The 26,306-nt window shown below is 36.4% G+C and overlaps 2 protein-coding genes across 2 annotated transcripts in view; both read left to right on the forward strand.

Annotated features, from left to right (window-relative positions):
* Positions 1–5,089, forward strand: part of TOP3A (topoisomerase 3alpha) — a 22,364-nt gene extending 17,275 nt beyond the window's left edge. The window contains exons 20-23 of the mRNA XM_086245552.1: positions 1,652–1,723; positions 2,491–2,652; positions 3,404–3,524; positions 4,603–5,089. Of these exons, the coding sequence (XP_086101678.1) occupies positions 1,652–1,723; positions 2,491–2,652; positions 3,404–3,524; positions 4,603–4,840 (593 nt within the window). The 3' untranslated portion in view covers positions 4,841–5,089. The remainder of the gene's footprint in view (positions 1–1,651; positions 1,724–2,490; positions 2,653–3,403; positions 3,525–4,602) is intronic.
* Positions 5,090–22,646: 17,557 nt separating this feature from the next.
* LOC147283628 (eukaryotic translation initiation factor 6-2-like) lies at positions 22,647–24,392 on the forward strand. Its single transcript, XM_086245553.1, has 6 exons — positions 22,647–22,656; positions 22,740–22,916; positions 23,270–23,314; positions 23,446–23,568; positions 24,020–24,135; positions 24,249–24,392. The coding sequence occupies exons 1-6, from the start codon at positions 22,647–22,649 to the stop codon at positions 24,390–24,392; spliced, it is 615 nt and encodes a 204-aa protein (XP_086101679.1).
* Positions 24,393–26,306: the final 1,914 nt, after the last annotated feature.

The raw sequence follows: 26,306 nt of genomic DNA on the forward strand, positions 1-26,306 counted from the left end.
CTCCACTAGGGCCTCGAACACTCATGTTTTCCAACAAGAACAGTTTGATTTTTATTTCAAGTGATACTTGGCGTGTGTAAGTGTCAATTAACCTATAACCAACAAACTAATCGAGTTACCTACAAGTCAGCACACTAGGGTTGTCTTATTACCAACTGAGCTTGCATTGACTTCCTAGCTTCATTTACTACTCGAGACTGAAACTAGGTGATGTAAGTGTAGTTTGCACTTCTCAGTTAACAACAATATCAACAAGAAGGGGTGAGTGTTTACCTGCATTTACCTAAGGTTTGGTGTTCAAGAGAAGGAGAAGTCCCCTTGGAGTGAGATACATATTTGGACTTTCCATGATCAAGGCTTATAAGATTTCCATGCAAGAAGTGGAAGTATTTGTGCATGCGTAATAAACACCTAAGAAAAAAAGATTGTTGAGAAAGAACCTAAGAAGTCTACAAGACTCTTTGCCTCAAACTCGAAATCATTACACTCACTACACTATCACTCCAATTCAAATTCATTGCCTTTTCGAATGTGACCTCTTTGTGAATGAAAGTATTATACTTGATGTATTGCATGACTCATTCATTTCAGGTGCAATTTGCTTTTTGGGTTTACTCTATATGATGTGTTATGTGGAAACCAACTGTTATATTTCTTTTTATTATTGACGTTTCATGTTTCTCTCTCTCTCTCTCTCTCTCTCTCTCTATATATATATATATAATCTCTGTGTGTGTCTGTGTGTCAATACCTGACCCTGTAAGCCTCAGATTTGGACTATATTTTATGAGTTGTCGATCTTTCTCTATTTTTCTATAGTAGGGCTATGACCTCAGTTATGATATAATGTCCTGTGCAATGTTTAGAGTTATACTCTTGTTTGAATTCCTTGTTATTGTATCAACTTTAGTGGATGTGGCCTCTTTGTGAATTAAAGTATTATACTTGATGTATTGCATGACTCATTCATTTCAGGTGGAAATTGCTTTTGGGTTTACTCTATGTGATAGGTTATGTGGAACCGACTTATATTTCTTTTTATTTATTGATGTTCCATTTTTTGCTCTCTCTCTCTCTCTCTCTCTCTCTCTCTCTATATATATATATATATATATATACATATATATATGTGTGTGTGTGTGTGTGTGTGAGTGTATATATATATATATATATATATCTGTGTGTGTGTGTGTGTGTGAATCAATACCTGACCCTGTAAGCCTTAGATTCGTACTATATACTATGAGTACTCAGTAGGGCCATGACCTCAGTTATGATATAATGTCCTGTGCAATGTCGAGAGTTATACTCTTGTTTGCATTCCTTGTCATTGTATCAACTTTAGTTACTCTCTTTGTGCTTATATGTCTTCTATATGGCTGACTAAAACCTTTTCTTTTTGGTGCTTCCATCTGCTTGCACAGATGCATATAAATAATTGTTTCTATTACCTCTTTGAAGTTTTCCATTATCATTACATCTTATGTGCACACCCATTTTGCAGAGAATTCCAACACATGTATGTTTGCACACACAAAACATTCGAAATGTCACACCCTTACACCATACATTATTTGTTGGTCAAGTAATGTTCTCTCTAAAGTTGGAATTTGCAGTTGGTCTACTTGGAATTTCATATATACACAATTAGGTTGCATTGGCGGCTGTGATGAGACTCTTAGACAATTGACGGAAATTTGTGGAACTGGATCTCGGTTGTCAGGTTTGCTTGTCTAAGTAAATAAAATATTTTTTATTTCAAACAAAATGACCAATTTGTATATGAATTGTTGTTACAGATGTTATATTTTGAGTAATCTTTCTACAAAATTCTTGAAGTCTTTCAGTTTCATATCTTATTCCCATCCTTTTCATTTTTCATGGCCCTCCACTGTCTGTACTCTGTAATAAACCAGGAAGTGACCTGCATGGTAGTTTTCTATCAGAGATAGGGCATCATCATGGAGATGATTATCATACCTGCATTGTTTTTATGGTATTAGGATTAATTTTGTAGTTTTCCCCAAAATGGGAGAAACTTTTATTGAAAACAAAGCAGAAATTTGAATTAACATTAGTAAGCCTTGTAGTGGAGTGCAGGTTATAATTGTACACAAAATAGAACTGGTTATAATGATACATAGCTTGGAATGTATAATAAGATAGGGTTAGCTTATAGAGATCAAGTTCTCAGAATCATGAATGTGATAAGACAGTTTTACTTGTAAGAGTGATGCAATCCTAGACGAGAAGTTTGAACAAAATCTGCTGTACTATATCTAATTTTGTAGGTTTCCTATATTCGTCACTGAACAGCATATAAATTTTGGAAGTTGATCATTTAAATTTTTCTATACAGAAAAATCAAATTTTTTTTACTGCAGACAGTTGACTGTCTAGTCCAACTAAAGAGGAGTACTTAGATTCTTTTGTTGTTATATGTATCACCAAATACCAATTTTTTTACTATATGCTTGATATGTTTTTCAGCAAGAGGGCGAGGACCAGCAATGTCCAGTAATGTCCAACAAAGTAATACCAGGCAGGGTGCTTGCATATACTGTCACCAAACAGGGCATTCTTCAGGTGATTGCCCTTCCCAATCTTCAGGTCCTCGAAGTGCTAGGCCTCGAGCTATGAATGTACAAAGTGGTATGACTTCTGAGCTTCCATTTTATTTTATTAGAAGTTATTGCATGGTTAAATATCTGAGACAAGTTATAATCATGGGAGATGGAGCAGACAATGTTATACTGTTAGAGGTGTTGTATTAGCAGTCTTGTGGAACATGTAAATCAAAATGATAGTTATAGAATTTTTAGAACAAGACATTTTTTGAATACTTTATGCTGGTACCAGTGTGAGGGAAGCCTGCAGGGACAATCAACACATGGCTCTTATGGTAGTGATATTTTTTAAACGAATATTACTGAACAGTGGCATTTTTGGGAATGTCTTATTTGGCAGCCAGTGGGATAACATACGAATCATCCCAAAAGATTAAGCTTGCAGGATCTGATATGTTTATTTATTATTTTAAGCTCTTCCCCTAAAATATAGACGTAACACCCTCATAGTCATGTGAGCATAACATACGGAATTTGAAATTTTTTTTGAAGGTATTAGGATTCAAACAGAAGATTTAGTGCTTAAACTTTCACAAAATAAGACATTTATTTTAACACGTTGGGCCCCCCTGTTGTTAAAGTACACCAAGCAGACCTTAGTCCACGCAAAGGCTACACTGATTTTTAGTAAAGCATGATAATTGTTTCAACAGTGTCTGATCCTTGATCCCTGGATTACCCCTGAGCGGCCAGTTGACTGAATTTGTGATTTTGTTGCTCTTCGAGCCCTGCTTGGGCGAACTAATATGCATTCTGATACTGTGTTTATTTAGCAGGACAAATATCAGTCTCATGTAATTCATGTGGGGAACCATGTGCTTTGCGAACTGCTAACACAGCAGCTAACAGGGGAAGAAAATTCTACTCATGTCAGTCACAGGAGTGCACCTTCTTTGTGTATGTACACTATATAAATCTTGAACCTATTATATTTTTCTTATTTTTTTCTTTAAAAGCTGTCAAATAAGACCCCATGGGACTTGTTTTGTTTTGTTTTTCATCGCTTACAAGTCTTATAAAGTCTTATTTTTCAAATTTGTTTCCAAAAGAGTACAACTTATCTCTTTAAAGTAGTTATGATTTGTAAGTTCATTTAAGTAGAAATTTACTTGACATTATATCCAAAATGACCAAAATGAAATAAGCTTTGAGAACATATTCATTCATTTGGAAAAAGAATGGCCAAAATCAAATAAATTTGTCGTACATTAGAAACTAAATTTTAGTCTTGATTTACAATTATTTTTGAACTAATGTTTTGAACTAAATAATTCATTGGTTTTCTTCAAATGAATTTAACTGGATTTTATTACACACAAAAAAAAAAAAAAAAAAAAACTAATGTATAAAATACATTAAACTTTTCCATTTCACGCCAAAGAAATTATTATAATTCTTATTTTAATTTTGCGATTGGAATTATATTTAGCTTTTCAACTTTATTAAAATTGTTTACATATCTGTATTTGGTTTGGATATTAGAAATTAGAGCAAAATGTACATTTTGGTTTTTGTAATAAATATATGTTAGTATAATATTATGACATTTTGGGAAACTATTTTGAAAGGACTCTGGTCTTACAAAAATGTTTTACGAATCAGTAGTCTTTCCTAAGGAAAATTCGAACTGATTTATAATTTTCCATAAAATTATAAATGCTACAGTTTTATCTGGTCACAAGAGTTGATAATAATTGTCACCATCATCATGAATTATTATTTTAGTAAAGACATTAGTTAGGCTTCGGAGGTAGCTACAAGGTTAGAAATAGTGGCCTGCCCTGAGGCAAACTTAGTAGAAGCTTATTATCTCTAGCAGGCATCTGAGGAAACTTTAGGTTTCCCTCTGGAAATGACTTGAGTAGAACATACAATGCATAAATTAAACTGTAGATTAGTTTTAAAGTAAAAACAAGTCTGCAGTTTTATGGAGACCTATCTAGTTACCAGTCTATACACATTACTTCTTGTGCAGGTGGGAGGATAGCCTCAACAATGGCAATGGAGGAAGAGGTTTCCAGCGTGCAAACATTAGTGCCTCAGCATCTAACCCCGGTCGGAGTGGTGGCCACAGTAGAGGCGGCCGGGGTGGAGCTCATGCTGCTGGTGTCACTTTTGTGTCAGCAACTGGTGATCCCATCTCTGGTAGAAGATGTTTTGTTTGTGGAGATCCGTCGCACTTTGCACATGTTTGCCCGAATCGTGGTAACTGATGCACCTCAAATCATATGGGGAGTACGTCATGAGGTATTTTTGTGCTTAAAGATTGATGTCATATCTACTAGATGCAATATCAGCTTAGGTTCCCCTAGTTTTCAATAGTGAGGTTGATGCGTGAGTCAACTGAATTTTCATTTGAATGGAGTAACGTGTAGCCCAGTTGATGAGAAATTTGTTATACATATAGATACCGGAAACAGAAAAAGGTCAGTAATTTTTTTTTTTTTTTAGGAGATGTCAAATTTACCTTGTTTTTACTTATTAAATTATAATTCTTTTTTTTTTTTTTTTTGCCCTTTTTCATTTCGTTCCACTTATTCAAGCACGAGCTGTATTGTGTGTAGCTGGTACTAACCAGCAGTACACCCCCAATATATGATGGGTTGGGCCAGGGTAAGACTCACATAATATTGTTGGTCGGTGTACAGCATTACTAACATATGATAAGATTATTAGATAATGCCTCATAAATGACAACTTTTAAATCCAAAAAATTTATATATTTTAATAACATTTTAAGGATAAAATCACATCATTTTATAAATTGGCATCGAACACATGAATGCTCATGAGTGTTCAAATGCTCTTCGAACGGTTTTTTGCTGTTGTCATGCAGTGCAGTTGCAACAGAGGTAGGAACTAAAGTTTGTAGCAATAGTGAAGTGTAATTGTAGTGCAGTGACAATGAGATGTTCAAACAGGCAGTGTGTATGTAAAACTGTCTTTGAATTTTTAGTATATTTACATAAAAGTTTATGAATAAGCTGAAAAAATGTTTGAAACTCATCAATAATTACGTCTAAAATTATTGGGACTTCTAAAGGCTAAATTTTACTTTCGGTCTTTATAATTTTGGTTAAGTTTTAATTTGATCCATGTAATTTTAATTGTTCTTATTTAGTTATGTGGTTTACAAATTATTACAATTCAACACTAATATTTTTGTCTATTAATTTGTCAAATTTATTGCGATGATGTACTTTGTAAGCCACTACGATTTTGGTCAGGTCATGTACGGCACATATTAGTCATATTAGTCATTCAATGATGATTTTAACAAATTAATGAATGAATATACTAGCGTGTGTTTAATTGGAATGGTTTATAAATTACATAAACAATTAAAAGAAACCAAAAAAGAAAATAGAGGTCCTTTAAATGCATTCCAAATACAGCTGCATTCAAATTTTCAATTCTCTAGTTGCATGCACCAAAGCATCCCTGTCTAAGGAACGAGCTGTGACTTTTTTTTTTTTTTTCCTTCCTTGTTTTTGAATTTTTTCACGTATATTTAAATTTGGAATTTTTTTTTTTAAACAAATCCCAAACAAAGGGTTTTATGGGCAAACAACTCAGGTTTTAGAGAGAAACTTTCCCATAATAGAGAAATGACTGATTTGGTATCTCAACCTAATAACATGATTGTTGGTGCTGACCCCAAATGAAACGACCCGTGTCGCTCCCTAAAAATTTGCATTAGAAAAAAGAAAAAAGGACCTCTAAAAGTTAGAATAGTCAAATTCACAGTCGAGAAACCCTTTTTCTCGGCCTTAAATCAATTATTACATATTCAAGCGGCTAGCCAATTATCTTGGCCGTACGAATCAGGAGACGAGGAATAAAAGTGATGTCACCTAGGAGATAAAGCTTCGAAAAACAGTACAACAAATGTCACTGTCTCAGGCAAAGAAGGACAAGCGTGGCATAAAGGGTAGCTGGTATAGTACAAGATTAGGTGAAGGGCAGAAAAAAGAAAGATGAGATCTCATGTACCCTACACGTGAAACACATATGAAGAGAAACCTAGAAAAACCCTAACCACATGCTTGAGTATAAAAGGAACTTTTAAGAGGCTTTGAAGATCATTAACAACCCCCCAAAAAATCAAACTCGAATCCTAAAAAACCCTTTTCTGAATATTAACCAGTGTTGTTTTCTCCAAGTGTTTAGTTACCAATCTGTTATCACTACTTTTGTTGTTTTCTGGCTATTTGTTTCCTCTTGTAATTCCCATTTTCTTTGTTTGAAAGAAAAAAAAAAAAAAATTTCTCTTATTATTTGCTATATTTTGGTTATTAATATATTTTCTACTTTCCTTTTATGTGAAGCTCATAGTCATGAATAGTGTGAAGAAGGTTTACTCTTTGCCTTTAGATCTGATATAAATGCACACTTATTCATGTTTTGGTTTGACTTGTCTCTTGTCTCACTAAACTATTAGAATTTTAATAACATTTAATGGATTACTTCCTTTGCATTTTGTTTATTACGTACCCAACAAACAAGAGTTGTCTTAACCATATTTCCTCTTTATCAGTTCTTCTTTCAGTCATTGTGCTTATTTCCAAGAGTCTATTTACTTAGAAATGGTATGATTAGGTAAAGGATATGGTCAGATTTGTGATAAGGACTACCATTAGCTACCAACCTCACCCATGCCATATTTTCCTTGTTTTTCCCTTTAAAGTTATTTGTTTTTACTTGAGTCAATTTGAGTTGATACAAGTATCAACAACCTTTGAGTTTACACACAGGATCTGTCTTCACACAAATTGAGCAAAGTCTTAGGCTATCTAGGCAAGAAAAGAGCCTTGGCCGAGATTCAATACTGAACCTCGATTGCCTGATCTAAACCTCGGCCAATATATCACGGTCGAGGCTTCCCCCTGTTTTCTTTCCGTCCTTGAAAGGCGGTGGCACAAGAGATCCCATTTTTTAGCCAAAACAATGATAGCACATATGCTCTTATACTTCATCACAAAAAATTCTCTCCAATTTCAAGATAAAACCTATCTTATAGAATGGCAAAGTCAGCCCCTATCCTTGTTATAGGTAAGTTTTTTCCCAAGTTTTATGGGCAAACAACTCATACAAGTCGATTTACTTTTTAATGAGTGGAGCGCGTCTTTTGCATGTGTTGAACATTTCAATACAACCTAGAGAAATTGTTGAATAGTTTCTTTCAACCCTAAAATTATTTACAAATGTCTTTTTTTTTTTTTTTGGTTCCATATAAATGTGAACAATGAGTAAACCAATAAAACTTACAAAAATAAATTAAAATCACATTCACTTGTGAGTTACCGTTCAACATTGTCAATAGTCTTGTTGGTACTAGAAATAATTTGCCACGTGTCACCACCCTGATATCGCCGCATGGAAGAAAGAAGCAACAAAGATAATAGCCATCCAAGGAAAGTCTTAACTTCTCTCCAAAACACCACATGCACTCCATCTTTATTCATTCATTATTTTTCATTCTTTAAATTATTATTTATCATTTAAATTGCCAAGATTACTCTTACTATTTTGTGACTTTCAAACCATATGTGGATGTGAGGATATTAATTTTGACAATTCAAATGAGAAGTGCATATCATGTTTTGAGGAATGCCAATAATCCCATATACGCTACTAAAGATTGTGGAAGAAAATCAAATGCAATGGCGTACTAAAGTAAATCTATTTCCTTTTTGTAATAGCAATTCTATAATCCAATTTGATTCACATAATTAATTGATTATAAGTAATCATACTTTAATCAAATAATTATATAATTTAATTTAATTTAGACATGATTAATTAATTTATTAAATCCAATTTAACTAATTAATCATGCATAAAAATCTTAAAGAGAAAGTTGAGATTAAATACCTAATTGTAAACCTCCTTAGCTTAATCTCCAAAATAGAATTGCTAAAACACAAAATTAAAGTCTAATAAGTAATTAACCCCAAAATAAAATAACTTAACTGAGCTCAAGAGTCTTACCCAAAGACCTTACCAAGGTGAGCAGAACAGTTGGCAGAGTTTCCCCAATAAATGCCAAATTATTTGTTTGAGATGGTCCTTGGGGCAAAATCCTTAAGGGCACCCAAGAAGACAACCCAAACAAAACTCTCAACAAGTGGTTTGTCTCAAGAAAACTTTGGAAAAATCACAAAGTTTTCAACTAAATGTGTGAAGTGAAATGGACGGGGTTCTCTATTTATAGGCTTGAAAAAGTGGGAAAAACTAGTGAATTTTTGATGTGGGATAGGGAAAAATCGAACTAGGTCTGGGGAATTAAAACGAGTCGAGGCACAGATTGTTGTGTTAGAGAAAACAGAGTGGTGGAGCGGGTCGGATGGGTCGCGCAAACGGATCAGCAGCTTGGGTGAAATGACTCGTCCTTTGGAGCGTATGGCTGAGATGCAACGTTGTTCGCGTTACACGGGGGCCTGCGAACGCGATCTTGCTCACACCGGAAGCTCCGTGTGAGCGTACACCCGCTAGGCTGTATTCTGGGGCATCGGATCATCAGCGAGGTGTAACACCCTGAATTTTCGGCTTATGTTAATTTTGTTACTTAAGCTCTTAACCTTGTTCTTAATGTTTGTTTAAAGGAATTAAAGTTTTCCTTAATTTTGTTTTAACTAACTTAGACCTTTAATCGTGGTCTTGGGGTTTAGTTGTGTGAAAGTGAATTCTTGAAAAAGGAAATTCAAGAGTTTGGCGATTAATTTATTTGTTTTCATTTTTCAGAATTAAATTATGAGATGAGGAATTTTTCAATATTTTTCAGGAAGTGATTTGACTATTTTGAGGCTATAGGAAATTAGTCCTCATCATTACGAGTCCATAGGATTTTTCAAGGAATTATTTGGAATACCAAGCTATTTGGTGAATTAACGAAGTTTGAAAAACTAGGAAAAGAATTGAAAAAGGAAAAAATGTTGACTGGGCTGACAGCTGCCCACGTGGCACGCTGCCATTCACCCAGCCATGGTGACGTGTCACCACGCAAGCGCAAGCAGACAAGCTCACGCGAGCTGTGATGTGGTGTGCCATTCAAGATTAAAATCGGTGTTTTAATCTCCACCGTCTAGGTTCATTAAACCCATCAAATCGTGGCCGTTGATTTCAATTAAAGGAACCAATCAGCCCTTTGACCCGTGTGCACAGTAATGGGCCAACTCGGCTCCGTTTCCTCTCACCATCCAGGCGACTTGCCGGGTTTTCTGATCCAACTTGTGATTTTGTGTGTTTTTCCCTTGTTTTTGACACTTTTGAGCATCATATCCCACATTGGAAAATTTGAGAAACTTCTCACCCCCTTGTGCCTATAAATAAAAACCATTGTACCTCATTTTCACTTGCACCACCAAATAGAGTTTGAGAGCTTCTCACTCTAACTTTGGTTTCTCTTTCTCTCTCTAGAAAGATTATTATTCTTTCTATTCTGAAGCAAGCTTATATTTTTGAGAAGCTCTTTCTTAGTAAAATATTTTGAGGTATTCCCTTGGAGGAGAAGACCCAAGTTTGGAGGAGTCTCTTAGGAGTTGAGTCTAGCTTTGGAGGTCTACAACTAGATAAGTCTTTTATTTATTTTTCTAAGTTTTTAATATTAGGTTGCATGCTTAGATTAATTAAGTAGGATTTATTTATTAATTAAGCATGTCTAGGTTTATTTTGTAGATTTAATTGCTTAATTTGTTTGGTTAATTAAGCATGATTAGTTGTGACTTTAATTTGAAGATTTAATTAATAGAAAATTAGGATTAAATACCAAATCCTAATAATTTTTTAGTATATCATGAAGATCATATAATATTTCAATTGAACTACCAAATTTAAATGTAGTTTTTTAGATTAGGTCACAAACATGTTGGCCTCTTTGATTTGAGCCTTTTCCATTTGCATTTTTGTCCTTTGGCTCACATATGATTGGTGTTAGTTAAAATTTATAAGATTTTGACAAAATTGCCCTTAAGGCTTTTATATTATCTTGAAAATTTGATAATGCAGTCTCAACTTCACATTTAGTTGTGACTATACGATATTCACAATTTCAAATTTAGTTGTGACTGAACGAAAATCATATCTAAGTTGTGAGACAGTCACAATTAAGTTGTAACTTAATTGAATTTATTTTAGAGAAATTATATTATAATATAGTATAAATAGAGGTCAAAACAATACTTTTACTCAAAATAATACATAGTATAGTGGTGTGAGTTGTTTCTTCCAATTTACCAAGACAGTCCAAGTTAAGTTGTGACTCGATTGATTTTTTTTTTTTTTAATACAATATAGTATAAATTAATGTAATATTTGTAATGTAATATTTTTTTTATTTTTTTATTGTAGTGACATGTGATGTAATATTTGTAAATTTTAATACTTTTTACTTTATTATTTTGTTTGACTTTTCAACTAGTACCTAACTTAAAATACTATTTAATTTTGGTACCTAAACTAAAAAATTATTGAAATTTAGTAGTTAAAATCAATGGACCTATTAATTAAAGCTTATTAACTTGTAGAGATTAAATTAGATTTAAGATATTATTCAAACTTGATTAATTAGTGGAATATTTTGGAGAAATACTAATTAATTAAATACTTGGATAATACTTAGAATTAATTTATTTTAACCTAAATTAATTTATGGAATTGCTTTAAACCAAAACAATTAGTCAATTGGTTTGACTTTGAAATTAACTTAAAACTTAGAACCCTAAAGAGTAGAATTTAGTCCACTTAAGAGTAGAATTTAGTCCACTTAGGACTAGAGTCTTTAGGGACGTGTGACTTAAAAAGATGGGTCATAACGGGATTGTGTTGAACTTAACTTTTGACTAAGTTGTTGTATTGTTGGACACTAGGAACACCAGTAACCAAAGGATTTCTTTGTGACGTGACAAGAAGGCGATGAATTCGAGACGGATGAGAATGCATAGGCTATGTAAAAGAATACGTGAAGAACATTGGATTCCAGGTAGGGGGATTTATCCTACATTCCTGACTATGGACTTTGTGTGTGTTTGTGTTGTTAAATTAGAGTGCTGCTATTTGCACACCCCTAATTTTCTCTTTGCACACACTTTTCTCCTACACACCCCTTATTAATTTTTCAAACATAAAATTTCTTTTTGACACACCCCTATTATGACCAAAATACCCCAATCTCACTAATATGTCTAAATTTCTCTTTACACGCCCTCTCAACCCAAACATTACACACCCCCACAAACACATCTACACTACACACCCCCTACCTCACCTCATCTCACCTCACAACTAACCAGCACACACCCAACCGACACCCACCATTGCCGACACCCACCTCCGGCTTCATCACAGCCGTCATTGCTGTCTTCAGCACCGCCGTGAACTCCATCAGTGGCCTCATCAAATTTCTGCCACTCCTATCCCCACCACAGCCACTAAAAGTGAGTTTTCCCGAATAAATTAGTTGTAAATGTAAATGTTGTTTATCTAAATGTAAATCTAATACTTTTTTATCTAATTTCAATTAGTTAATCCATCCCAAATACCGTTTTCGTCTGTTTGAGATGATTTGTAAGGAGGATTTCGGGTTTTGGAGTGAGCATTTTCGGGGTTTTTATTTTTCTGATTTCGAAGCTTGTTCGGCACTGGTTTGCCGAACGAAATGAATTGGTTCGGCAGTACCCTATCAAACGAATGCAAAATATCGGATTTCCATATTTTGATTTGACAGGTGACTGCCGAACAATGAATATTAGTTCGGTGGTTACCTGCCGAACGAAATGAATTGGTTCGGCAGTACGCTACCGAACGAATGCAAAATTTCGAATTTCCCTATTTTGGTTCGACAGCCATCTGCCGAATAGTTTCCACTTTGTTCGACAGTCAACTGCCGAACAGTTGCCACTTTGCTCGGCAGTTGACTGCCGAACCACCTGTGTTGATTTTTTTTTTTTTTAAGCTTTTAAAAAATCATATATTTGCTAAAACAATTTTCAATTTCTTGTTTGAAAATATAGGATGAACAGAAGAAGAGTCAGACGTGGTGCATCTTCATCCAGAGGGGAAGTCCCCGATGTTGCCGATGATGTGCACAGAACACGACCCACAACTTCTGGGAAAAGAAGGCTAGTACAAGCACGAGCTAGTCGTGAGGCAGTTCCTGAACAAGCTGAAGTTCCGGTTGAGGATTACAATGAGGATAATCCCAACGAGCTTGCTGAGCCTTTCCCCGGAGGTCCCATTGACACGTCCCTGATGAGAAGTTATGAAACTCACGTAGCTGCTGACATTTGGAACAACGAGGTATGATCTTTAACAGTTGGTATTATATGCTTGTGTAACTTGCAGTAATAATGAGTGAATTTCTTTGGTTATGTTTGAATTAGGAACGGGAGCCTTTGAGGTGCATGTCCAAAACCACCAAGCTTCGTGAGTGGAAGTTGTGGGCCAGAACAGATAATGACCGGTTGAAGGAATATGTCATTAATTCTAGGTTGACATCACTGGTGCAGTGTTCTTACCGTACGGTTGATAAAGTGTTGGTGTCCGCTTTTGTTGAAAGGTGGCATCCGGAGACCAATACATTCCACCTGCCTTTTGGTGAGATGACCATCACACTAGATGATGTAGCCAACATTTTAGGCATTCTGGTTGGTGGTGCACCAATGACTACACTTGTCGAGGATAACATTACTTCTGAATATCTACTAACTGCATATTTAGGAGTTAGTGGGGATCAGGCATCAGAGCAGTTGATGGACTTTGGTGGTGAGTACGTACGATTAGAGTGGTTACGTACGTGCTTTAGTGATGTCACTGATGCCGACTCTGAGCATGAAATCCAATGTGCAGCCCGGGCGTATCTGTTATATTTATTGGGTTGTACCCTGTTTGTAGATAAGACTGGCACAAGGGTACAAGTCCAATATTTCAGACTGCTCACTAATCTAGACACCGTTAGCCATTTCGCATGGGACGCTGGATGCCTAGCATGGTTGTTTAGGCAATTTGGATTTGCCTCTCGAGCTGGTGTCAAGCAAATCGGCGGATATATGACACTGATAGAGGCTTGGGTGTACGAGCACATGCACACTATTTTCGGTCTATCGTACGATACGAATTATTCCGAGAATTCACCTCGTGCCCTCTGCTGGACTCCAAGGCGGGATGGTGGCAGTGATCTTGAAGTAGTGCAAACGGCAACGACTTGATGTTTTGTCGGCTGACGAGGTATATTTGTAATTTACAATTCTTTTTATAAATTTAGAATTAGATTATGACGTTAATGTTTTCAACTATATAATGTTATTGTTTTTTTTCAGGTTATTTGGGAACCATACAAATCCCAAAGACAAGCACACTCATTGCCAGCTATAGCATTCTTCACAGGGATGATAAGGTATTTTGATGTTGTTGAGCCTTATTGTCCCAAGAGAGTACTTAGGCAGTTTGGGAGGGTACAGACGATCCCCCCTGCACCACGTGCGGTTTTTCAGGGGGTTCGAGGTTCAAATGCGCACTCGTACAGACCCATGTACAATTATTTAGCTGGTATGTGGGAGGCATGGGGGAATCACGTGTTGTCTGAGGAGGCGCGCAGTATACCGGTGAGGCGGCCATCGGATACTGTGAGAGGGTACCTCGATTGGTTCACCTCTATATCACATCCAATCGTCCACAACCCTACCCGCAGAGGTGCATTTGACCCACACGCCAGATCGGATATTGCATACTATCGGGTACGTAAATTTACACAATAAATTTTCTCATTTTCCGACTGTATCTGCTAATGTTCGCATATTTTGGCTTTTAGGAGCGCGAGGCTCGGATGCTCTGGATTACCCAGCCGATTATTGACATGGGCGAAGAAGTTGCTGTCACACGTCCTATTTACCTCTATCAGTCGGTTCAGAGTTTGCAACATATTTTACAGGGGACGCACTTGCAGGACACTATGACATACCAACGCGGTTCGAGACGGCGTCCCCGCCAATGATTATGAGTTGATATTTTTGTAGTTTGTGTAACTAGATAAGGTTTTATTTATGTCAAATACTATGGTTAATTTATATAATTGAATCCACTTCATTATTTATGTGAAATACTTAGGTTCATGCAAAAAAAAATATCCACATACTTATATATATTTAAATCCACATACTTATATATATTTAAATAATACAATAATCTCATCATAACTCAATGTAAATGCATCAAGTCCAGAATATAATCAATCACTATCAAGAGACACAGGTTCTTGTGTGGATGGATCACTATGGCACACAAATTCTTTGAATTGCTCAAGGCGATGTTGGTATCTAGTATACCACATTTTTGCGCTTTCGGTGGCATACAAGGTCCACATAATAGGAATAGGTGGCATGAGGTGATCTGGTACTAAGTGTACCTATAAAATAGCATTGCACATGAGTTCAATAAATATCCAATAAATATCCACTAAGTGTACCTATAAAGATAATTTAAATATCCAATAAAACAAACCATATAGCTCAATGTGTACCTATACGAAATGATCGTCATTGACAAAACTGATACCAATCTCACGAATCTCGGATCTCTCTAGTATATCTGGGTGTACGCTAAATGGTAGGCATGTTAAGCATAACGACCTAGATACATGGGTCACCACTACACCATAGCATGTCGCGATAACATTCCCATCTCCGGCATGTCCATCCAATAATCCTTTGGTGCAATAAGAGGTTCTTCAAAATACTCAATCGAATGCTTTAGCTCAGCAACTCAAGATCGACCAAATATGAACTCATATAGGATGGACAATGACCGTAACGAGTAAAATAAATCTATGCGCACTTTCCGCCACGCATCTTCACCCAACCCCAATGCCAAAGCTACGACTTTATACCCACAATGACCGTCGGATTTCACATCAGTGGCACCGGTAATGAATGGCCTAATGCTAGCTTTGAATTGCTATGTATACCGGTGGGTCGGAACATATGGCGTGAGTGATGTCTTATATGCCTGTAGAAAAATATAAATAAATTTGATTATGCAATGAATATTAGTAAAATAAAGTAAGATCATCCGAATGAATTATATACCTTCAATTTTGATACTCTTGCCTTTGGCATCTTCTTTGGCGAATTGGTGCCAACTGTACATATTGTAGGTGATGGTGAGTGGCTACCTTGACCCGAAAGTGCATACTCGAAGGCAGATGGCAAACGGCGGGTAGAATTTTCGGCTTTACTAGGGCGCCCTTTAGTCTTTACCTTCGCACACGGTTCTTTTAGCACCGTTATCTCTGGATTCATAAGCTCTTCTATTTTCAAACTTATCATCCTCTTAGTGTCCTCATTCTGTCCTTCCATCCATATTGCTAGTCTATCAAGTGTTGACTGAACCGGTGGATTTGACACTATCACTTGTGGTTCGTGAAACATATCCAACTTTCTCCAACGGGGATGCACTGAATCAAGTGGAATACACATTTTACGTCGCCTATACGACAAAATGTCATGTGCACATGGAAAACAGTGTGTATGGCGAATAGTGCAATCACACGGTAATGTTCCAGTCGGATTCGAATCGGCCCTACAAAAAGAAAAGAATTATATTAGTCAGTAAGCATCACATTAATGAAGTGTTCAAGGTAGTAATTATAGTTGAATTAGTATCCAAATTACCGGCCAATCTCACAAGCAATTATAGTCAATGCCGCCATAGATACATAACCAATCAAATCTTTCAATTCCGGCTGTCTCATTTTGACTTGGACAAACGTTCGACTCTTCTCAAATGATGCCTTAATGTGTGTATGCTGCAATACTAACAATGAGTGTATATGTGCCCAAGAGGTATCAAAGGGAAGCTGGCTAGAGCCAAGTTCCCTTTTTAGCTTCGCGTGTGCATTTTCCGCCCTATTAATAGAGACAAGTTAGTTTATATGCAACACAATATAATAATTAACCAGTAATGCCAAATATGTGAAAGTGTTTACCTATTGGAAGTTGTATTACCAAAATGCATACATGTGTCTGTCCATACAGCCATAAACTTCTCCTTGAAAGGTATCAATCAAGTGTCCTTCAAATAGTCAATAACTCCAGGAACCCAACCGAACTTAGATTTAATCTGCTGTAAGTCTCTTAAATACACATCTTCTGACATTGAATTTACCAAGGAATACCATGAACTATAAAACTTATCCCAATCATCCTTGGTTCCAAACTTTTTCTTGCAATTTGCCATCACATTTTTGCTAATGTGCCACCTACACAATAAATGTCTAGCAGTAGGAAAAACTGCAGAGATTGTATTCATGAGTGCTAGATCTCGGTCTGTGACAATCACACCAGGAAGACAATCATCGCTGAGTAACGACCTCAATCTAGTCAAAGCCCAAATGTAATTGTCTTCCTTCTCATAACTAATGTAAGCAAATGCAACTGAGAAAGTCATGTTTGTGGATGTGACCCCAACAATCTCAAAGAGTGGCAGACGGTACCTATTAGTCTTATACGTGCAATCCATGATCAATACATGTGGAAATGCACGTAAGAGATCAACACAACCAGGGTGGCTCCAAAACAAATCAGTCACAATATCATCACCACCAGAACATCTATGCCACTCAAAGTATTTGTGTTCAGATAACTTACTTAGCAAACACTGCATTCAGTTTTTCCAGCCTTCTCTTTCACCCTATTGCGGTGTCTGACATTGTATATTGTTTTGATTGTTGTTGTATTCGAATAATCCTTTTCCTTCAAGATGGTTAAAATCTGCTTCAGTTTCACTAAACTCTTAGACATATCCACCAATAAAGAATTCTCTATTTCAGATAATCTCCCCACAAATGAATGTCCTTTACCAGTAACTAAAACTCTATGGTTATGCACTCTACATACCACACTTAGCATCCATTCATCCTCATTACCAGTTTGCACACCCTTTAATGAGAAGGGGCATCCACATCTTTTTGTAGTAGAGTCCCTACCATCCTTAGGACGTTTTACTATACAACTATCAGCATCATACTTGGATGGCCTATGGCGACCACTTCGTTCGCAACCAAGGAACACTCTAGCTTTCTTCTTCCCCACCCCTGCTGTATTAGACCTCATAATGACAATGACTATGTTGTTCGTCCTTCCTTGTGCACGTGCCCAGCTAACCAATGCATCCCTCGAATGAAATATCTACACATATGTAATTTACATTATTCACATTTCAACTACATTTGCAACATATATTTCATAAATAACAAATTCATACCTCGTTTGTTGTGAATTCATTACTATAGTCACGTGAGTATTCGGTCAAAATCTTGGCCTCAACCTCGACCTTGACCTCGGCCCCAAAGTAGTCCTCAACCTTGCTGTTTCGAGTAGAAGCACCACCATATTGCTCATATTGTTCATCATCCTACACATAATTAAAACATGAAAATAATGTTAAAACAGTTAGTTCGGTAGAAGGTTACCGAACGAAATGAATCTGTTCGGTAGAAGGTTACCGAACGAAATGGTACTGTTCGATAGCAATCTGCCGAACCAATAACCTTCGTTCGACAGTTGACTACTGAACAATATCGATTTTACGTAAAGAAAATACTTCATTCGACAGATGTCTTCCGAACATATGTAAAATGTTCGGTAGATTTCTGTCGAAATTCATAAGTACATTCGGCGAATAGTCACCGAATGGATTTTTTAAAATTTTTTTGTAATTTTCATTCGTCAGTTAACCACCGAATATATTAGTTGTGTTCGGTAGTCATCTGTCGAACAATTCAGAAACGTTCGGTACTGGTTCGCCGAATGAACCGCGAACAGTAAATTAAAAACACGAAAAAAAAACCCAAAAAATTAAGATCATACCTCGTCGGAAGGCGAATAAGGGACGAGTGAAGGCTCCGTTCATGAAAACTAATATGTATTTCTACAATATTATTGCCTATATGTGACCAAGAGAGAAAACTTAGGGTTTATTGGAGGAAAGATGAAGAGATGAGGTTATGAGAGGAGGGGGTGTGCAATGAGAGTTTTAGGATTATTTTGGCTGAGGTTTAAGAGTGTTGGGTGGGGTGTGTAAGAGTGTTGGGTTGGGTGTGTAAGGAGAGTTTTTTTTTTTTCAAATAATAAAGGTTGTCTTTTTTGGTCATTTCTCTTTGTGTCAATTAGGTTGTTAGGGGTGTGCAAAGAGAAAATTAGGGGTGTGCAAATAGCAGCTCTCTTAAATTATTATAACATGCTATATTTGTATGATTGGTCTGAGAGTTCGAGTAGCATAGTACGTGATCTTGGGTTTAAATCTCTAAACCTTCTAGAAGAATTGGTTTGTATATTATAGGAAGTTTAGCCAAGCTAATACGTGGCTATGTGGGCTTGTGTGAAACATGTGGACCCATGATTGATTAGGTGGCAGTAAATACGGTTTCTCAATTGTGAGTTCCTATCTTTGTTTACCAAGGCACTCTCGCTATGGATGTTATTCTCTTTGATTATAGCTGATCATAGTCGTACCTAATGTGTATCGACTATCTGTATTATTGTTATTTATGAATTTTTATGTATGTTTGTCATATTGCTATACAGCCGAGTTATAAATGTTTGTAAATTATTACAAATGAAATGTTTGAAGAACTTGTTTTGGATGATTTAAGAATTCGATGGAAATTGATTTTCACTATGATTTTCATTGGGAAAGGTTTTGTGGTTTTCAAACCTGGCACAATCCCCTGAGGGAAGCTATGATCGTATGAGATGCTTACCCTACATTGTCTTTGTGTTCCTTGTTTACTGGACGTATGAGATGCTTACCCCCTACATTGTCTTTGTGTTCCTTGTTTACTTGATGTTTTTATAGGTACGAGCATGGTAAAGAGACGAACTAGGACGAAGGTCGAGCATAGTAGCATCTTGAGACTTGTCAACTTCCTAGATTCAATTGGTGTTGTTGTTTATTCGATACTTCGTATCGAGCATGTTTTTTTGATTTCTCCTCTATTGATTTGAGATGATTTTGAACTATTCACTTTGCTTATACTTTTGCGTAGTTTTGAAACCTTTATTTTATGCTTGCTATTTATTTCGAATTTATGAAATTCTTCAAGGTTGCAATGAACCACCGTAACCTTGGGGGTTAATTTTATAAAGAAGTTTTATTTTTACTTCACATGTTTGTCGCTGTTTATTATCTATGATTCAACCGAGTCCAATTAATATAAAATGCTCAACCTATCTTGGATATCTTGGAAGATTAATGCTCATGATTGACATTAATCTCTTGAGACATTAGAGATAGGTGCATTTGTTGCATACTCGGGATTCATGATGTGACACAAGGAGCGGCCAGGATTGCTCCACGTTAGCAATCCACGTGAATTTCTAATTTCTAGATTTGTTTTTCCTATTTTCTAAAATTCTCCCAAACTTAAATAAATCAACAAAAATACATCCGAGCTCTGAAAAATCTCCTGAAAATTCCTATGAACTCGTGAGGCTGAGTACTAATTATCTATAGCCTCAAAACATTATTTTGATTTCCATAATTTTTGTGAAAAATCCAACTTCTTCAAATAAAATTCTGAAAAATCAAATAATAATCTAAAACATTTATCCAACTTTGAAAACTGTAATTCCTTTGTCCGAACTTCGATTTCGACAAACCAAACGTCGTTATTCTAGAAAAACGAGCTCTATGCTACCAAGGTCTAACCTTAGTCACTTGGACTTCAGAAAAATTCGTCAACTTGAAGAATAAAACCAAATTCTATTTAAACAAATCGAAAAATTAAAAAAAGGTAAATTCTAAGGTCTCACAACCTGACCTGGAGATAAATAAAAACGATTAATGAACTCCTGATGTCGAAACGCGAGGGGTCGCCACCTGCAAATGATACTCTGATGCCAAAGTGTTTGCTTAATTCGGTTGAGGGTGAAATTCAGTATGACTGCATACCTTGGTTGCTCAACCACAAGGATATTTATAGATTTTCTTGATCTTGTCCCCCCAAGCCACCTTCCCTTCCCCCCACTCTCGTCCCCCCCAATTCCACGTTCTGCATGGATGGATAATGCTCAAGTTAGGGCGATCATGGGTTAGTTCATACCCATGTTCCCAAGAAATAGCCAAATAGGGACGTGACTGTTATTTGGCATATGACAATTGCTGGAAATGACTTTGGGATATTGATTTATACTTTTTTTGGATCGGACCTAATATATGGCCTGAAGCTTCCTTTCTTTTAATTAGGCCCAATTCCTCATGCTTAATCTTCAGGCCCAATCCGGTTTCTTTGTTATTTACATGGCAAAACGGGGTCCCACAACATGTATTCTAGGATTGTTGTTCCTTTGTTCACAAGTATCCTAATTGTATTTAGCAAGTTCAAGTCTTGTATCATATATATATATATATATATATATATATATAGAGGGCCCTTCCAATAAGGGATCCCTCATTTAGTGTTAAATGAGGGATCACCTTGTGGGGCCCACACGGGTCGTTTTGTGTTAACCCGAACCGTTCATTTTTTACATTTTCATTGATAGATCATCCCTGCAAAAAATCTGCCAAATCGGAAATCGTTTACTTATTCGATTAAGCAGTCAAAGTTTAGGTGTTTATAGAGAAATTTGTTGTTCGTCCATTTGTTTTAAACTTTGACCGCTTAAACAAATGGGTAAACGATTTCCGATTTGGCTGATTTTTTGCAGGGATGATCTATCAATGGAGATGTAAAAAATGGACGGTTCAGATTAACACAAAACGACCCGTGTGGGCCCCACAAGGTGATCTCTCATTTAACACTAAATGCGGGATCCCTTATTGGAAGGGCCCTGTATATATATATATATATATACAAAATGCTCTAAAGCTAACTAGTTAACAAGTTAATACAAAACTAACCACTATGTTGGGCCCACCACACAATGCAATCTCAAAATCTGAACCGTCTATTTTTTAGGTCTTACTTCAAAGATCATCTCTGTAAAAAATATTCAAAATCAAAGTCATTTAGTCATTTGATTATAATAACAACTATTTATATGTTTTTATCGAAATCAGTGATCGTCTATTTATTTGATCACAATTAGATGACTAAATAATGATTTCCGATTTAGTTAAATTTTTGTAATATTGATCTTCGAAGTATGGTCTAAAAAATAAACGGCTCGGATTATGAGATTAGTTATGTGGTGACCCTAAAAGCATGATTAGCTTTGTATTAACTTACTAACCAGTTAGTTAAAGAGCGCTCCTAAAAATTTTTAAAAAGAGTTAAAAGTCTTTAATGGCAACAAAAAATGATTAGCTCCTATATATATACAGTAATGATCACTCGCTCACCATAGAGCGGGGAATTCCCCACTCACTTAACTACCCAGCAACGAATTTCAATGATCGGAACCATCCATATTTTAGAGCATCATTCAAATATCACCCTTGCAAAAAATCAGCCAAATCGGAAACTGTTTAGTCATTCTATTACTGTCAACATCATTTCAACCTTATCTGACGAACTGTATTTGTCTGCAAAGTTTGGAGGACCAAACAATTATCGATTTGGCTGATTTTTTACATGGACAACCCTTAAGGATGGACCTAAAAAATGGACGGTCCCGATCATTGAATTTCCCGCTCTGTGGTGAGCGAATGGTTAGGTGAGTGGGGAATTCTCCGCTCCATAGTGAGCGAGTGATCATTTCTGTATATATATATATATATATATAAGAATGCTCTAAAACTAACTAGTTAGTAAGTTATACAAAACTAACCACCCTGTTGGCTCAACCGCACAATGTAATCTCAAAATCTGAACCGTCCATTTTTTAGGCCATACTTCAAAGACCATTCCCGTAAAAAATCTCCAAAATCAAAAGTCATTTCTATTAGTCGAACGCTTACATTTCTCTTGATGATTACAAGTTTGTTTTGTTTTCCTTTTTGCTGGTGTTTTTTTGGTTCTTAGTAGATTCTCTAGCACGCCCCCATTGTGACAAATTTCTATTAGTCGGACGCTTTGTTCAATCTATGGCTACCAGTAAGCCTTTCTTTTCTCCTTCTTTTCCCGAAGATTGTTTTTATAATTGTTTCTAATTAATGAAAATCTAATTGGGTGTGAAGCATTGGAGAAATTCTCTGAGGTTGGGGCATTCGCAAGGCTGACGAATGGTTACTGTCTTGTTTCCAATGGAGGCCCTGAGAACTTGTACTTCACATTTAAGGCATTGTTGGGAACTGCCATCCCTGTAGTTAAGACCTCCATCGGCGGCAATCACAACATTGGCCGCCTCTGCATTGGTATTCAATTCAATCCACTTCAATTTCATTTGCTTTGCCTTTCTATTTGAGAAATTTAAAAAATTAACCCAAATTGAAGTTAATTAAAAATTTTTAACCTCTTTTTTAAATTTTTAGAAAATTGACTCTCAGATAGTGCTCAAGCTCCCCTCGAGCACTACTCGATAGGGTTCGAGTAATACTGAGGGGGGGGGGGGGTCGAGCACCTTTTTAGTTCGAGCACTACTCAAGAGTTAAAATTCTAAAAATTAAAAAAAAAAGGTTAAAAGTCTTTAATGACAATAAAAAATAATTAGCTTTTCAAATTTCTCTTTCTATCTTGTATTATTCAATAATTAAAATCTCAATTGCAGGAAACAAACATGGGCGTCTTCTTCCTCACAACACAACCGACCAAGGTCTTATTCCTATCTTTGTAACTTCTTCCCTATTTTTTTTTTTTTTTTTTATTTTACGGGGAGGGGTTATGCTCTGTATAAATTCAATGCTTCTGTGATTTATTGACCTTCCTTTCTTATTGAAATTGAAGAATTCCATCACTTGATGAACTGCTTGTCTGATCAAGCTGTTGTTGTGCGCATTGAAGAGAGAATATCTGCTCTTGGTAATTATATTTTGAGCAATGATCATGTTGCTCTTAGACACCCTGATACAAAAACAATCCTGTATAATCTCTATTTGCACTAGCAGTTCTTCTTTGATGGTATGTATGATGAAGAGAGCTATTAGCTAGAATCCTTTTCTTAGAAATTAAAGAGGAATTGAATGGGTGACACAACCTTGGTACCTACACTATAAACCTATCAAATTCTAAGCCTGTAGATGTTCTTTCGTTGGAAATGTTATGGGGTCATATGTTGTAGGTTTAGTTTTTGTGAGCTTATGTTTTGACTGAGATCATATGCATAGGTTACAGGCAGTGTTTTTTGGCTTATTGTTTCAATAAGAATTTGGTTCTCATATGCTCCATCTCTAGCTTTTCTCTATTTAGCGGATGGACAGACCCAAAAAAAGATAAAAGAGCAGATGACATAAACTTTTGAATTTGTATAAATTTTCAGATTGCTTCTACATTTCATTATTATTTGTTTATTTTTTATATTTTCTCAGGGAAACTGAGGAATGCATTCACGATGTTCTTGGAGTGGAGCCTTTTAGGGAGATTGCTCTTAATAATCATTTGGGCAGTTACTGTGTCCTTTCGAACAAAGGTGGCTTGGTAAGAACACGTCTCTTATAGTTGCTTCATCTTATCCCCTCTCTTATAGTTGCACAAAAAAAAAGGTGTGCAAATAGCAGCACTCATTATAATTTCTCTCATACGTGGTGTAGGTTCATCCCGACACGTCTACCCTGGAGGGCCTGGACATAGATGACATTTCAACAATTACTGGGATCTCTGTGGTTGCTGGGACAATCAACTGCGGTAGTAAAGATATAGCTGGTGGCATGATAGTAAACGACTGGGCAGCCTAGAAAAAAAAAAAAAAAAATCTCACTCATTTGAGTTCATTAATCCCTTAAGAGAAAGCCTGAGAAAGTAAAACTCATTTGTATATGATGTGTTTTGTTCTTTTATATAATGTTCCCCGACAGTCCTAATTTTGGATGCTTTAAGATAGGATGTAATAGCATTGTGGTTATCTGAAATCAATATGAATCGATCCTTTATAATAGCATGTAATAGCATTGTAGGATGCTTTAAAGAGTATATGATGTGAATTTTATTAGTTTTTGATATGTTTATATAAGTAAAACATAAGTGAACATGTGTGGCAATCGTTCACCACTTAGTGAACAGTATTCTGTGCTCGGTCAATAGTATTACACGCTCGACTCATTAAAGTGAATATGTCTGTCATCGTATTTTTGCAGGTTGGTCATTCGATCATGGGCTTTTATGTTTTGGCAGCTTCCCTACCGACGGGGGGGGGGGGGAACTCAACCCGCCCATGCCAACCGACGCCCAAGCCTAAATGGAAAAATGATATGTGCAACGTGTCTACCTCATCATACAGTTCTTGGTAATAGTCAAGATACAAAGGTCCCCACGTTAGCAGGCATAGCATATATACACAAACACAAGTGAGAGATGTCAACAAGAATGTTGTGAGCCGACAAAACAAATAACAAAAACAAAGATGTTGTACATGATTTAAATTTTAGTAATAGAAAGACAGACAGAGTGATTACTATCCCATGCCATTGAACTTGTTCCTTATTTTGTTGCCTTGTGAATTGGAGATGTGACATGGTTCAATTTCTAGTCCACGTCCTACTCCATCCTCGTTTGGTCAAAACGGTTGGCAATTAATTTATCTTGTTTAATTTTTGCATATATACAATGGTTGATTGAATCGTGTATGAAACCAGATTTGGATTTATTGTAAGAGGTAATTTAACTTTCACAAAATATAATTAATAAGCCACCCTTGTGTCTTTAGGTTGTTTAAGCCACCCTTCAACCCAATATTGGAGTTGCCAATGAAGTAGCCGACTTGCCGCTTAAACATTTAGGCTAGTGTAGATTGATTCCTTGTATAGCTCGTCTCCTGTCTAACTCAGTGTTAGTAGCCCCCTGATACGCCCTTTGTGTGCGTAAATTGACTTTCTCATCATAATATTACAATTTTTTTGTTTAATGTTAACTCACAATTATATTTTATTATTTTAACTTAAATTATTTATTTAATAATTGTTTCTAAAACCCTAACAGATAGATAAATATAGAGGGCTGCTATTTGCACACCCTTTTTTTTCTTTTTGCACACACTTTTCTCCTACACACCCCCTATCTTCTTCAAAAATTTAAAATTTCTCATTAACACACCCCTCTAATTACCCTAATACCCCTATTTTATACATTTCACACACCCCCTATCTCTCTCCCAAAATTTAAAATTTCTCCTACACACCCCTTCACCCACCACACCTCATCAACTCATACCAAAAAAAAAAAAAACACAGCCCCTCCCCCTCCCTCACCCTCACCCGACCACCTCCCTCCCTCTCTCCTTCCCTCACCGACCACTTCCCTTTCTCTCTCCTCTCCCCGCAGCACCACCCTCCTATCTCTCTCTCTTCTTCCCGCAGCACCACCCTCCCTCTCTCTCCTCCCCTCCGAACACCATTAAAAAAAAAAATTTCAGTTCGGCAGACCAGTGCCGAACTGGGCTGTTTCGTTCGGCACTCATCCGCCGAACAATCCTGTTATATTCGGTGGATGAGTGCCGAACGAAACAGCCCGGTTCGGCACTGGTCCGCCGAACCTGCCGAACTGATTTTTTTTTTTTTTAATGGTGGCTGGTTCTGGGCTTCGAGGTGGAAGACGAGGTGCTGCGGGCGGAGGTGTAGCAGCGTGTGGGAGGACAGCGGGCTGGGTGATGCGCG

This window comes from Dryas octopetala, chromosome 5 (assembly GCF_963921425.1).
Source record: "Dryas octopetala chromosome 5, drDryOcto1.1, whole genome shotgun sequence".
Lineage (NCBI taxonomy): Eukaryota > Viridiplantae > Streptophyta > Magnoliopsida > Rosales > Rosaceae > Dryas > Dryas octopetala.

Coding starts and splice junctions, on each gene's coding strand:
- LOC147283628 (XM_086245553.1), top strand. Junction 23,315..23,445: donor TCACAACACAACCGACCAAG/GTCTTATTCCTA, acceptor TTGAAATTGAAG/AATTCCATCACTTGATGAAC. Junction 23,569..24,019: donor TGCTCTTAGACACCCTGATA/CAAAAACAATCC, acceptor ATTTTTTATATT/TTCTCAGGGAAACTGAGGAA.